The 15,704-nt window shown below is 42.8% G+C and overlaps 1 protein-coding gene across 2 annotated transcripts; it reads right to left on the bottom strand.

Annotated features, from left to right (window-relative positions):
- Window positions 1–1,404: 1,404 nt before the first annotated feature.
- SAP30 (Sin3A associated protein 30) lies at window positions 1,405–8,381 on the bottom strand. Of its 2 annotated transcripts, XM_064148854.1 has the most exons (4): window positions 7,763–8,377; window positions 6,227–6,349; window positions 3,735–3,833; window positions 1,405–1,741 (listed from the first exon to the last, which is right to left on the bottom strand). In XM_064148854.1, exons 1-4 carry the CDS (start codon window positions 8,081–8,083, stop codon window positions 1,619–1,621), a joined length of 666 nt encoding a protein of 221 aa, XP_064004924.1. In that variant the 5' UTR covers window positions 8,084–8,377; the 3' UTR covers window positions 1,405–1,618. The 2 variants fall into 2 exon arrangements, with proteins under 2 accessions (XP_064004924.1, XP_064004925.1); XM_064148855.1 differs by lacking the exon at window positions 3,735–3,833 and having other exon boundaries at window positions 7,763–8,381.
- Window positions 8,382–15,704: the final 7,323 nt, after the last annotated feature.

The following is a 15,704-nucleotide window of genomic DNA, read 5'->3' as shown; positions in this document are numbered from 1 at the left end:
AGCCAGATTCCCTGGCTGTTTCTCCAACTAGTACTTTGAAGACGACAGGCTGGAATTATGCAAAGGATGTTTAGCCAACAACTTTACAGTCACTGTAGTGATATGGGTGCTAAAACATCTCTTCAAAGGAAGGCCAGTTTTAGCTGCCCCTAGCTAGATATCACTGTCTTGAACTTAGGCCATCACTGCAGAGCTTCATTGTGGAAATACATAAAACACTTCAAGTGAAAGAAATCAGGTCACTGAGAGCCACTGGGAAGGCAGCCAGTTTGAGGTTAGGATTTATCAGTCTGTTCTATTCAAGTGTCATGGGTAGCAAATGAAGCATTTTAGTTGCAGTGATGCCAGCAAGGTAATACTTTTCAAAAAACTTACAAGATTAACACTGAGCAGATTAGACCACAGCAGTACTGCCTGATCACTTTTCCCAAATTATGAAAAAGCTTTTAAACATCTGATAAAGTTAAGAGTTGGAACAAATGCTAACTGAACAAGCTGATGCAGTATTCTCCTCTGCTCCAACACAAAATCTCTTACCCGCTTTGCTTTTTCTTCAACCTGTTGCACGTTAAAGTAGAAAACTGTATTCCATACACCACAAGTTTAGACTGGTACAATAGTTAAACAGCATTACGAGGTGTCATTTGTAATTCTGTCTTCAATACCAGACATTACTGAGATTCAACTGAAAGCAAAAGTACTGCTTGCTGTTTTTCTCACATGCTATCCTAAGTTTTGGGTTTGGTTTTTGGTGGCTTTTTTTTCTGTATTATTTTTGTTCTAAGAGAATGCCCATTAGAAGACACCACACTGATCCAGTACAGACACTATCTTCCATTCTCCCATTAAGTTCTATGCAGATGAAAAAAGTCAGCAGTTAAAAGATTTCTTACAGAGTGGAAGGATTTCTCAGCACAGAAAGCTGCAGCAGTCTTTTCATCCATACTTACAGCTTTGAAATTCAAGAGATGCACTGTTTTTCATTTCAGCATAGGTGGCATGAAGGTCTCAGTGCTTGGAAGTACATACACCAGCAATGACAAGATGAATAAACAAGTCAAACCTTCCATCAATTCTTTCCAAAAGGGGAAAAAAGAAAATGTTAGTCATCATCTTTGCCCAGCTAACAACTGGGAACTGTCATTTAAATATTATATTAATATAATTATATACTATATTAATATAATAAACCTTAGGAAAAAGAACCTAATGGCAAATCTGCTGCAGCTTGTTTTGGTTTGTTATTTTGTTTTAAAGGCATTGCATCATGAGAACTTAAAGTACATTCATAAATGTATCCTTGGCACATTTTAACTGAAAGATATTTTAATGTTAATGCATAATTATTCAAAGCTTAGCTATTAGCTACAAGCAACTTAATGAATAAGTTACAGACACACCCACTTGAGCAACAATATCAGTGATATTTATTTAAAATAGTTTTGCTGAGGAAATTTGTTTCATAAGAGATGGTTTTCAAACAAAACAGCAATATTATGAAAAATAAAACAGAGATAAAGTCTCAGGAAAAAAAAGTTACAAAGAAAGCTTTTGCATATCAACAAAACCCCTCAGTCTTTTGATTTGCAGCCTGAGTCTCAGTCCCAACCTTTTACGTTTAATGAACCCCACTATCCATCTTTAGATCTGTTTTGTTCTTGTCATTCTTCACTGAGTAGATGAAATATGTTAAGGTGTCCTTTTCATTCACTGGAATTGTCCTAAAATGGCAGCCAATTATCTGGAAAAAGAAGAATTCAATGAAATGAATAACCACACTTACACACAGAAACAGAATATTCAGATTTAAATTGACTACATTAAACAGTTTAAAAGCTTAACCAAGAAACTTAGAAAGAAGTAAAAATCTCTCTCTGAGAGCCTTTAATGGCCATTAAAAAGTTCAGAACCTTTTCATTGAGAACTATCAAAAAACCACAGCAGAATGCACCCTCATTTCCTAAATAAAAAGCCTAGAAAATTTTCAAGGGGGAGGGAAAAAAAGAGAAAAAAAATATTCAAAACAAGGATAGGTGTAATGATATTCCTGTGTGGACAAACTCTGACTATAAAGCAAATTATGATTATAGAATATCAACAAAGCAACAGCACAGAAATAAGGCTCATTACTCAGGTTGAGAGCGATGTATATCAAGTCACATATAGAAATACCTAAGACAGTGCAATCGTCTTTGAGAGTGATCACTGAATACCCAGTTTTTCAAGACAGAGGTATCAATTACAAAGATTCACCATGTATAATTACTAAAATATGACCATCTCTGAATACTTCAAGTCACTTCTGTTTCTATGGAAAGTGTTTTCCTTCATCCAAATGAACATCAGCTTTAAAAGCAAGCACTCAAAATATTATACCTGCCCAAGCCTATCCCTTGGCTTTTTTGCAGAATACTTAGTAGATGAAAATTAGCAAGAGGAAGTGAGAAAAACAAGACTGCTCATTTAACTACTTCAGGGTATACATATTTAGCATAATTAACAAGTTAGAGAAGTTTCTAAACCTCACTCTCAAAAAATTGACAGAAGCCGTTTGACAGAGTCCTTTAAAGGTGACTTCTAAGTAATAGCTAGAGGAATGTCTATTGTACATTAGGTCAGGTTAAAAAGAATCACATGAACTCTAAACCGAGGAAGTTCTGCAGCTACGGCTCACAAGTACCCGCAGGTCAAAGCAAGCACATGACAGCTTTGCCTAGTCACATCAAAGCAGTACAAGAAACATAAGACAGTGCAAATACCTTATGAAATGTACCTGAAGCAGACCCTTAGAAAAGCTAGTTTTGCAGAACAAAACCTGCTTGTGCCAGTCCTGCTAACTCAAGAGCTAGTTCTAGCTCAGCTCACATCAGAAAACAGAAGACTGATTTTAAATTCTTACTCATAGTGGCAGCGGCATTACTCTTTCTCAGCTCGGCCTTGAGATCTCCCACACACTTAAGAGCCTTGCCTTGTTAATCCACAAGGATTAAGGGAGACCAACAAAACGTTTGCACACTGAGTGTAATAGTACAAAAAGTGGAAAAAAATGTAGCTGTATTTCTCTGTTATCACCATCTCTCCCATGTATTTACATCAGCAGCACAGAATAATACCTTTAAAATTACACTCACATGCAGCAAAGATACTTACGGCTGTAAGTGCCCCAGCTTCAACACTTTTAGAATATTGCCAAGAAAAAAAACTACTTTCATAAAGTCATGTTCTAGTGGCAGACCCCAGTGGTTTTAATTAACAAAACTAATCATCTACAGAAGTCCATTTTTTGTGTTTCCATGCTTAATAGAGTAAGACATATGTTTGCAGTAACTATCTTTTTATAGCAAAGCCTGAACCTTGCTACAACTCTTCCACCACTTCTGTTTCTCCTTTTTTCAGTAGGACACTTTGAATGAAGGTGGGATTGTGTAGACTACAAATCCACAGTTTTGTGATATTCAGGGAGATGCATATAGTCTTATTGTTTCCAACTCATCACTGCTTCTCAGCATACACTCTTCTCAGAAGTTAAAGAGTTCCTCCTGTGGGAAGAATGCTCACTTTCAACTTAGTTGGCTCAGGAGCTGTGGCCAATGAAGGAAGCTAGATAAGCACTTCCCTTTTGTTCTCATTAAATCCACATTATATATGCTCTTTATGCAGGGATCACATTGTGTAGAAAGCCACATGCTAGAGCAAGTTGCATTTTCTATTATGGAACAAACACTCATACGTACTTCAACAAGCTGTGCTTTGTTAAGTCCTGGTCTGGTCTGTAGTTTGAAGTGTCTTTTGTACCTTCGAAGTGTGTTTACTTGTAACTGATACAAATCAACCTAGAAGAAGGTGGAGGGGAGGAAAGAAAACAATCTGATGTAACTGAAAAGGATTCAGTCATTAATATTTTGCATCTCCAAAAACATTTTGATACAAGTGTAAACAGCTTAGCAGATCTCATTCTGAGAACAAGCAAAAAACCCCCACCAACAAACTCGACCCTGCATCTTCCAGGAGAAATTAAAACAGCCTATTTCGGTTTAAGAGCATTTTATTTTTACTGAGCACGGCTCTGCCTCCCTTTGGCTGTGAATAACATTGGTAACTGCATTGCACTTTAATCAGTTGGGGGTTTTCTTGTTCTCTAGTGTAAGCATAACGTGAAAGCCCAGTAACAATTTTCACGTAACATCACTGAGCATGCTGCTTCAGAGGAGGATGCTACAATGTGATTTCCGTCGTCAAATTTTATGCGAGTTGCATGAAAGATATAGCACACCTATACCACGAGACAGAACAATCAGAGTCAGGAAACGTGTAGAGCAGAAGGCTTTCTTTGCTTGAGGTGAGAAAAGAAAACAGCTGCTCTTGCTCTCCAAACATATCCTTGCCACATAAGCACAACGCGGGAGTTATGTGTGCGGGCATAGCTGTTCAAAACTATTTTTCAGTGTGAAGTGACAGTTGAGAAAATTGCACAAGGTCCTCTCGAGAATATAAACACACAGCCTCAATCCAGTACTCTTGTTTTGAATCCCCTGCACTCTGATCAACGGTGACTTCTCCCAGCAACAGCTCACCCTCCAACCCTTTGTGACAACATAAGAGAGCTTAATCAGATGACTGAGTGGGAAAGCAAGATGCAAAAGCAGGATGAAAGAGAAAATCTGCTACCTCAGTGGCAATTAAGTAGAATTCTCCAAGTTCACAGCATTAAAGATTAAGACATTCATTTCCACTTTAAGTTAATTTAAAAGCCTCACTATAGAGTATTTAAACAGCAGTTCTAGCATATACTTGGTAACCTGATCAAACTTGACAGGATACCACCTTGCGCAACAAAGGACAAGTATCCTTCGGTATTCTCAAGTTTATATGGCACAAATTCTACTTCCCAAGTCACAGTGAAGAATCTTAATCCTAAAGAACCACAGAGGAAAATCAGCAGCTTTCCACCAAGTCCCTGAAGCTAACACTGTGAAAGCTGCTTTCTCTCCTGTAGGAATCACTTCTACAAGAGTGATAGGCATGACAGAGATGGAAATGGGGAGGGCTTTTCAAGTCTTCAGAAGGAGGATTTTTTGCCTTTAGTAAGCTAAATAGCAATTGAAAATAAAGAAGGGGATGAACATACTGCCATTGTCCAAATGGCCAGCTGCAATTCCTCAAAACCACTTTCTAGGAAATTCCCTTTCCTGCAGTAACACCATTTAAGAAACCTTGCTTTCTTTTTCTAGAGATATCCACCAGTTGTGACATGCTTTGTAATTCTTGCATGAGAAAACAAACCAGACTTGCAGGAGAGCTGTGATTACCACCATGCCACCTACCTGAAACCACACCGAATGCTAGTTTTAGACAGAACTTTCAGAGAAACAATTCCACAAATTTAACAGACGAGCAACACAACCTCACACTGAACTACTCCCAAGCCCATGAAATCCTCTTAGAAGATTCCCTTAGCCTTCAGACTGGATCCATGTGCCTTCAAGCAGGGATCCTTGCACAAAGTTTCAGCGCTTACGTTGCTGATATATGTAGATGCTGACCATAAGAATGTAATTAACACAGAGTAATTTCTGAAGAATACTTGAAAAATCCTTCTTAGAAGGGACAAATTAGGCATGACAGCTTCTGCTCAAAATTAATACACTGAACAGCACTTGCTAAGCCAGCCTACAGCAAAACCAACCCAGAGTACATGTAGAAATAGAGCCTACATGCTCTCTCTCCTATATTATGGAAAGGTTTGAAAGCTGTAGTTTGCTTTTTCACTGGTCTGCAGTGAAGACAGTAGGTGAGAAAAACACTGTCCTTCACTCCTTCCTTGCACAACTCCCAGATCATCTCTTCCCTCAACAAGTGGTAAAAACTATCATTAAACTTTCTGTGTGTAATGTAATAAAGGCAATGGAGTAACTGCAAGAGCCACGTGCAACACACTGAGCACAGAAAGAAATTACTGGAGGGATGAGGCAGTGAAATGTTTATATACTGAGCCCCATGTGCAATTCCCTTCAAGTTCTCAACTCCTACAGAAATCAGATTTTGCCAATTCGTGTTAAAGCACATCTTCTAGCAGAATACCGGAGAGGAAGTACTAAAGACAAGGTTGAAAATAGAAATTCTCTGAGGGCTGCAAGGGTGGAAAAGTGGGACCTGTACAGACTCAGTCAGTAAGAACAAGTTCAATACAACAATCAGGAAAAAAAAAATCAAGTTATTTAGCTACCTCTGGAGTGTCGATATCTTGTACTGGTGAGTCACCATCATCATCGCTGCCTTTCCTCTTTCTTCTATTTCTCACACTCTGAATCAAGTTTTTATGGAAGTCACAAATATACAGATGTCTTGCCTAGAAGAGTAATACGGCATCTTCCAGTCAAATCTATGTAAGGATCTCCCAGATTTATGATACAAATGCATATACAGAGACAATCCTCCAGCAACCACAGTCACATTTAACAGAGTAAAGGCGGCTTTTCCGATGGATTCTACTGAATAAATAGCGTGCTGTGCTACAGATCAGTGCCACCGGGCTTGGCACGGAGGCCGCTGCAGTGGTGGTTCTGCACTAACCGGCTGCAGAGACACACGAGTACAGCCCTGCCTCCAGCCATTCATCGCAACTCGAGGATCGGGAAGTAAACAAACACAAAACAAGCTCTCAGTTATCCTTTGCAGGGCAAAAAGCCGGCTCCTATTTCCCATCTATACCCTCCCATGTTTTACTTTCAATGCTAAGGCGAGGGCAAACAACACACCTTTTTTCGCCCTTTCTTTCTTCTTTAAAAGTTTCCCTTTGTACGGATGTGGACGCTTTGGGAGAGCTCTTCAGCGCGCACCACCGCTGAGTTTCAGAGCTGCGCGCTCGAACACCAGTGAAAGCACGGCGCTGCCTTTAGGCACGGCGCTGCCTTTAGGCACGGCGCCTGGAGGGCGGAAAGCCCCCAGGTCGTAGGCCGTGTGTAGAGCCCTCGGGGCGCACGGAGCGGTCGTGCCAACCGCCGCGAGTTTTAAGCTGGTTTGCCTTCGTGTCTGGCAACCCTCCCGCGGTACCAGGTACAAACAAGCACCACTCCGAAACGCCCAAGCATTTCCCGCCGTAGAAAGGAGCCTGAAGACAGCCCAACAACCGCCCCCCTTCAGCAGGAAGGGAATCCCCGCTCCGCCTGCCTGGCCGTGCCGAGCCGCGCTGCACGGCGCCTGATGGCTGCCGAACGGAAGATATTGTGGCAAGGGGAGACGTGCAACATTGCAACACGAGGCGGAGCAGCCGAGCGCTGCCCTCGCCAGGAACAGACACAAACTAGTGCGCCAGGAGCTATGCAGGCTCCGCTCCCGGGAGGAGGAGCGTTTGCCGGCCACGCTTCTTCCCGCTCCGGCGAAATGGGAGTACCCGCAGCCGATGCCTTCGGCTCTTGCAGGGTGGGAAGGAATCCCAGAGGTAGGCAGGAGGGACGACTGCTTCCCCTCTACCCTCTCCCACAGAGGGAAAGCACTTTGAAGCCATGCTTCTGCAGCGCCAGCAAAACACCGTGCTACGGGTAAAAGGGGGAAAATGGGAAGACAACACTTCCTGGCCTCCAAGAGAAAAAAAAAACAATCCCAAACTTTATTAAAAGCCCCCAAACGAACTAAAACATAGAAGCAGCAGGCCCCTGAGGAGCGCGTTTGGTGCCGGACACACCGCCGCTGCCAGGGCACAGACCGCCAAGACCCGCTGGTGGGGGGCGGCGGTCCCGTGTATCCCTCTCCCCAGACTTACGCTCTTGTCCAGCTCGATCTTCACCTTCTTCTGCGAGATGCTCTTCTGGATCCGCTTGCTGAAGCTGGCGTTGCCAGCGGCGCGGCCGCACCGCTCTCCCTCCTCCCGCAAGCAGCACATCTGCCCGGCCCCGGGGCCGCCCGCACCTCCGGCGCCCGCAGAGCCAGCAGCAGCAGCGGTCAGACCGAGCCCGGGCGGCGCTGGCGGCGGCGGCGGCACCTCCACGGCAGAGCCTGCATTGCCTACCACTGCGGCGGCAGCAGCGGCGGCAGCGGGGTCCGCCCCGCGCTGGGTCACCTCCTCGGGGGCGAAGCCGTTCATACCCGGCGCCACCCCCGCGGCCGGTAGTGAGTCCGGGAGACGGCGGCGGGATTCCTCTCCGCACTAAACTTCCCCGGCGAGACGCCGCGGCCCGGCGGGGCGCTCCCCCTGCTCTCTGCTTGCCTCCTCTTAAGCAGCGGCACCGGGACGCAAGCCCGCCCTCAAGGGCGGCCGGCCTGCACGTCGCGGGAAAGACTCTCCCCGATAGCTGCCGCTGCCCGAGCCCCGCCGTTTACTGGATCGGTGGCGGTACCCCTCGAGTCGCCCCACTTCCTCCTTCCCCCCCTGTCATGTGGAGACTCTTCAGCTGTTTCCTATGCAACAACAGCAACCTGCCCGCCGCCCCGCCCCGCCCGCCCGCGCATGCCGACTCCTGCCGCGGGGCGCCATGGGAAATGCAGTTCTTTTGCCCAGGGTCCCCAACGCAGCCAGAGAGGCGGCGAACTACAGCTCCCAAGGTGCAGCGCGGCAGCGGGAACGCGAGCTGGGGCTCGGCGTGCCGTTCTGCGGCGCTGAAGGCGGCGGTGCCGTCCCGCGGCAGCTGTTACTCTTCTGTTGCTGCAGCGGCCAGCGGTCGTGCCTTGCCCTGTGCTCTCGTTGCCCCCGCTGACAGGAGACTAGACACACCGTAGGGGAGCGTCCGCTCCGCCCACGTTTTAAAGGCCCTCCTCGCCTCCGCGGTCTCCTTTCTCCCCTTGTCGCACTTGGCGGCACGGCCGTTGGGATTTGAAAGGTGGCCGTGCGGCGGAGGCCGGGGCGGGAAGGCGGCAAATGCCCGGGGCAGGAGTGGGAGGCCAGGGCACGCGGCGTCTCAGGCGCCAGAGATCGGTGCCGCTGCTTGTACGGCCGAGCGTAAACGTGGTTCAGCCAAAGAAGGTTGCGGCGCCCACGCTGCCTTTTCCCTCCCTCCGGTTGCGTCTCGCTTCGGCGCTAACTCTGCTTTTTACTTTAGCTCTGGTGTTTCCGTCGCAGCAGCGCTTCTCGGGCTGCTTAAGATTTTCTAGGAGTTTGTTGTGTGTGGGTTGGTTGTTTTTATTTTTCTACTTTGTTTTTCCGTCTCACTGCTTTTCGTCTCGGTCTTGTCCTTTGCTGCCTTCTTTCCTGCTGTTTTTGTCGGCCATGTCCCGCCGGTGGGAGGGAGCGAGCCCGGCCTCTCTGCCGGGCAGTGCGTCCTCGCCGGCGGGATGGAGCTCCGCCGGAGCCGCATCGCAGCCTCCAGATGAGTCTTTCTGGACCGAGATGACCGAAGCTCCGGCCTTTGGCACAGTTGCATTTAAAACGTGTGATCGGGGGGCCGTCTTACATTCCTTTAGTGAAGCTCACTGAGGACAAAGACGGCTGTGCGGTGTTTCTAGTTTTGTCATTCAAAAGGCCTTTTTTTGTTAAGGAAAGTGACGTACAACAGCAAAAAAAGACTGAGAATGCAGAATCATTTTCGCTAGTGATGAACCAAGACCTTTATCTGCACACAACAGATTCTGTGAAAATACTTGATAAAAACAACTTGAGACTACAAAAACTACGTAAGAGACGCATTGGCATAAAACCATTTAACAATTCAGCTGTTGGCATCAGCCCAGCAGAAAGCAGCAGGCTCTAACCTACTATCTTGCTGCAAATGCACTCAGAAGATTGAGGTTTTGCTTTCCTTTTGAATAGCTGCAAATATTCCTTTAAATCTTTGAGCTAACCGTACTCAGTGTAGTGATGTAATCACTAAAATATTTCACTGTATCATCCTGCGTTTGCAGCTTGCAGGAGTAGAAGGGAGGCTAGTGAATGATTTGTGGAGACATAGATCCTGCATAAGCCAAAATTCTGCATGAGCTAGGAACGCGATTATAGTGCACTTTCAGTTTGTGCTGCAGATGGCTCCTTAATCCGATTGTGCAACCCGGCATTAGAAACTAAGGGCAGGTCTCACCTCACGCTCCCCACACAACTGAATGAAGGATACAGTAACTAAACTGAGCACAGTCACTAGAGAGGGGAACTGCCTACCAGTCAGTAAAAATACGGAACCCTGTTCTGTTATCAGATGAAGACTAAATGGAGTACTTGTGTTCAATTCCATGCTCTGCCACTGTATAAGCTCAAAAAACAAATCTCACTTTTTAGCTTCTTGTGATTTCACAATTGGAAAAAAAAAGTAATAACGTTGAAATAAAAAAGACCAAAAACTCACACCAACAATGATGTGGGCCTTAAATAAGAACATAGGAAGCACAAGCTGGGGAAAGTGGGACAAGGGTGAGTTCCAGGAATTCTTCAGTGGAAATCTAGGACATGAATAACAAATTCTAGACTCCTAGGCTCTGTCTTTTGAAGTCCCTTTAATTTCTTCAGATACATTTGACCTTACTGTAAACATAAAATATGTCAGTCTGAGCTTGGCTACTGTAATTTGGTATGGTGGAAAGATCACTTGTGAATTTTAAGTACATTTCTGATCCTTTTTCTATAGTTTGAGCAAGTTGAAAGCTCAGTTATGTTATCCAGCCCTGCTTTCCAACACATTAATTTATAAGCAGAATTTCAAGTAACATGGCATGATAGTTCCATGATTACATCACAAATAGTAGTGCAGCTGAGAAAAATGGTTTTGCTTCTGCCATAAGCTGCTCACTTTCACACCTGTGCCCTGTCCTTCTTTGTGCCTGTAAAAGCTGCAAGGCAAGCTGGATTGGACTACAGCTAGACCACCACCAAAAAAAAAAAAAATCAGTTAAGTACTGCTCAGTTGTGTGGTATCCCAGCATATAAGAAGGCTCATGGGAAGGGCAGGATTGTATCACTGATGCAGGGGAGCGACCACCTCGTTTAGTATGAATATCTGCTTACAGTAATAAATAAATCATGCCACTTTCAATCTTATGTCATATGTGGGATCACTAAATACAAAGAGATGCAGCTAGATGGGGTTATCAGGCATTATTAAGTTTACTGTGGGGTAGATTTCCAAACTTTTACAAAGCTTTCGGTCTTGTGAAATAAAAAAATAAACAAACCACTTGTCATGGAAGGATTCTGCTAGATTGTAACTTTATTTAAACATGAAAATATGCAGTATTTCAACAGTATACTGATTACAATAAAACTTTTAAAATTACTTCAGAGGAAACAGTGGCTCCAAATTGTAACTATACATGAGACTTCATTAACATCTATGTTCCATGCACACAAGTGAAACTGAATTGTACCAGGAGCAGCAATTACTTACATCCCTCATGGGTGACAAAAGCACAGCATGGGTAACTTGTAAGTGCATGCAAAAGGTGAGACAGCATCTTTAAAAGTCTGTCTGAATGGCAGCTCTCAGGCTCTGAAATCAGCAAGACTCAGTGGCCACACCTGGCAGCAAGGTGGGCCAAGCACAGGTAGCACTGGAGCAGCCTGTACCTCTCAGATACCATATATGCTGGCTCCTGTTAGATTTTCCCTGATGTGTTTTGAAGTTTGAGAGAGAAGGATGATAATCAGGCACATCACTTTGGATATATTGCAAGAAATCTTCAAATGTATTATTAGTAATTAATCTTAGAAAGGAAACATGGCTTGGACTTGTGTATACCTCTTCACATGACAAAATTCAACTGAGGGTGACTGTTTCCTTTCCCAACAGGTACCATCCAGCTGAAATCTAAATGTAGATTAGTCTGCTGGTGTGCAGCACATGAAACGGTCCTATTAGCAAACTGAAGAATAAGGAAAACTATTGCTGTATATTTATTGTGAAAAATGTATATTTTATTTTGGATTGTAACTAAATTGTAAAAAATAGATTCCTTTAAAACACTTCAAAAAAATTCACTGCACACCCTGGTGTTTTTGATAATAAAAACCAACCTACCTGATAGGCATTCATGGACTGTGGTAAAGAACAGTGACCAAATCTCTCCTTCCTTGCTAGAAACAGGCTCTGTTCCTTTCATTGTGCTCTTTTTTCTTTTTAAATTTATTTTTGAATCTCATATATTCCACTCCTGCACCAAGTAACCATGCCACTGCCTGTTGCTCTGCTTCTAATATACTGTCTGAATCTGTTACAGCTTAAAGACCAAAGCACAGGAATATTTACAGACTATATTTTTTAAAACTTCTTCATGTGTTTTACATGATCTCAGATAAAATGTAACTTCAGATAGTTAATTGCATAACAGAACTTAATCTGTCCCAACATACATGGAGCTTACTGTATATAATTCTAGTAATACTGTAATACATGTTACCAAAATAGTGACATTGGTGTAAAACTGGTATTTCCAGGTCTTTGAGTAAGTCAGCTGAAGCCAATATTATTTAAGTGTTCTGCCTTGTACAATGGAAACTAAAGGTGTATGAAAGGGTTTATGTAACACAGTCTTTTTTGGAAAGATTTAAAACTGTAAAGAGAGTCCAGAACTAAACATTGTATTTTAAGAATAATCTAGGTGTTACAGGATTAAAGATAAGCCTATGTACTGAAAAAGCTTTAAAGATTTGTAATACGTGCCCCTTATTGGTTTGTGCCAATTCACTTCCACAATAAGCCATTAGCTTACAGGAGGCATCAAAGGACCTTTTGTTATATTTCATTCTTACGTGCAAAACCAAGAAAACTAAATGTCGCTTGTGGAATGTACATAAATTGCTTTTGAGAGACTTAACGACATAGTAAATAAAGGGAGATACCTCAAACAACTGCACAGAAGCACAGAATCCAACCTCCATCTTTGCACTGAGGTACCCCCTGATTTTCAACATCCCTCTTCCTCCCAAGCTTCCACTCAGCCAACTTAAAAGTGCACATTCATCTACTTGTTTCAGAGTCACCAAATCTCTCTCTGTCCATCCATTTGTTAATCAATGCCTTGATTAACATTTAGTTTCACATTATATGAGGTCTTGAAGTGAGAAAGAGACAAGAAAATCATTGTTAGTACTATTTGGAATGTATAGTGGAAAAGTATCACTCTCAGAGGTTAAGTGTAATAATGCAATTAAAAACTCAGCTGTAACAGACCAATGTAGTATATTGCTTAAGAGTTATTTTTAAATCCCTTGAAAATAAACAAAAGGCTTGTTCAGCTTTTTTTCTTCCTTTTTTTTTCCTCTGGTAACAATCTGTCTTTTCAGCATTCTGCTGCTCTCTAACGCACCTTTGAGTAACAAAAAGCATTGCATGCTCTTTGTTACAGTCTTACACTGTTTTCTGCTTATAGAAACTCAGATTTGACACTCTCTTCAATCACTTGCTTTTTGCTTTGAGTAATGCATATTACACCACATCATCTTCACAGTTCTGCATTAATCTGAATGTCATCAGTAAGAGCAGATGACACCAATTTAGGTGGCAGTGTTGATTTGAATAAAGGTAGAGAGGCTCTTCAGGGGGACTTCGATAGGTTAGATCAATGGGCCAACATTAACGGGATGACTTCCAACAATGCCAAATGTCAGGTCCTGCACTTGGGTCACAACAACCCCAAGCAATGCTACAGGCTTGGGGAAGTGTGGCTGGAGAGCTGCCTGGCTTAAAGGGATCTGAGGACTGTAACAGACAGGCAGCTGAATATGAGCCAGCAGTGTGCTCAGACAGCCAAGAAGGCCAATGACATCTTGGCTCGTATTAAAAATGCTATGGCCAGCAGGAGTATGGAGGTGATTGTCCCCTTTTACTCAGCTTAGGTGAGGTCACACCTTGAGTATTGTGTTCAGTTTTGGGCACCACAATACAACAGAGATACTCCTCAAACCTCAATTCTCTCATTTGAAAGATAACACCGGAGTTTCAGCTTTCATACTGATAAAGCTCCTGGCCTTTGCAGTCTCAAAGGTAAGTCTGGAATCCAGTCAAGCATATATTTTAAAGCATAAAGTGCAAAAGAGACCTCCATCCTTCAGTGTCAACTTTATTGCTTGTAAATAGATATGTCTTTGGACTTTCCCCCTCCCCAAGTATCTGTGGTATTTAAAATTATAATAAATATTAACCACCAAATATGCCCAAATTCTGCTATTACAGGGCCTAAAAGATCCTCATCTACTTCCAGAAGAGACTGCTGAATCAGGATTTTGCAAATTATTTCAAAATTAGGAAAACAGTAACAGAGATACATCACCCCTTAAACAACTTGAACTTCTTTGATTCTCTGTGTTTCTAGTTATATCATGAAAGTGTGTTCCACAATGAATTGTACCTTTACAAAGCAAATTTATAACAACTAGGAAAGGAGAATGAGGGGTGTTAATATTTGTACATGTTTAAATAATTTAACAATATGTAAATGCTAATTATTAGTAAGAAAAAAATGTAGTGACACATTTGCATATGATCAAGCCTACAAACTGAATTGTATTAATCAAGGCAGCTTCTCTTTTAAAGGTTTACACTTAAGTTTATAGGCTTTAAGGATTTTTTTTCACCTTTTAAAAACTGGGAAAGACACACTCTGGGCTGCAACTGAGTTTCTAATTGGCTTTGAATAAGCCAGCCTTTCCTTGACACAGAACAACATCACTTGAGATTTCCTTGTGTACTTCTTCAAATGCACAACTGTGCTACTCCCCATTTCTTACTTGTAGTAGGCATTTATACCTGCCAGTGCTCTGGGAAAGTGTCTACTTAACTTCACACCTGGCCACACTAAATGATGAGGATTAATCTTAGGTCCAAGGCTTTATCAAACTTCCTCCAGATTCTGTCCCCCCCAGTTTGGGCTGTGGAGTAGAAATACTAACTTTTGACTGGTATTAGAGATAAACATTTTCTAGTAGCATATTATCTCTGAAACAACCTTCCTTGTTACTGTAAAACATTTAACAGTGTAAAGTAGGGTATACAATGGGATTCTCTAAAGAAACTATAGTTTTATATCACCAAGTCGCTGGAAAAACACACAGGATCCATGACAAGTAAAAGTGAGACTCAATTCAATCAACAAAACTTCATGAGCATTTTCTTCCTAGTCTCAGCAGATTAGTTGTGTATCCTATGATAATTTCTGACATGACAGCACTATTTTCCAGGAAATAATCAATTATTCTACTATGATGGTACCTACACAGCAAAAGCACAGGATATACTCCATGTAACCAACATTTGAGACCCACTTAAGTTTACGGAAATGCATTGACTCTCCTGTTAGTTTTTCCACCACCTAGACCCAAGGCTAACATGCTGATGAACATCCTGGTGCTCAAAAGGAACCTGTCCCCAGTCAGACATGCTTCTCTCTTCTGGTTGTGGGTGACAAGAAGGTGCAATTCTTCATTTCTCTTGTGAGCCTGTGGCACACATCTTTGCCAACTTACCCTATTCTTTCTCTCCTACGAGATTTTAGAGCTGCACTTCCATGGAAAATAGCTTCTACTGCCCGGTTCAGCTTGTTTTAAAATTTTTACTCCTCACAACTACAGAAGAAAATAGTCCATCAGAATGGTCAAGGTACAATTCAAATATTCTGGTTCATGCTGTAGAAGTTTCAACACATCTAAGTCACCTTGGGCTGACATGTACTTACCAGGATCTAACCTGACATGGACACTGGGGCTATTTCAGAGATAGACTCTTTGAATCTGTCACACATCCAGGGTCACTGTCCAATCCTTTGTCTTACTGCTTAGGAAAAAAATAATCTTG

Source organism: Pogoniulus pusillus, chromosome 9 (genome assembly GCF_015220805.1).
Source record: "Pogoniulus pusillus isolate bPogPus1 chromosome 9, bPogPus1.pri, whole genome shotgun sequence".
NCBI classification, from domain to species: Eukaryota; Metazoa; Chordata; class Aves; order Piciformes; family Lybiidae; genus Pogoniulus; species Pogoniulus pusillus.
The sequence above is the reverse complement of the archived record's forward strand: the minus strand, read 5'-3'. Positions and strand labels throughout refer to the sequence as shown.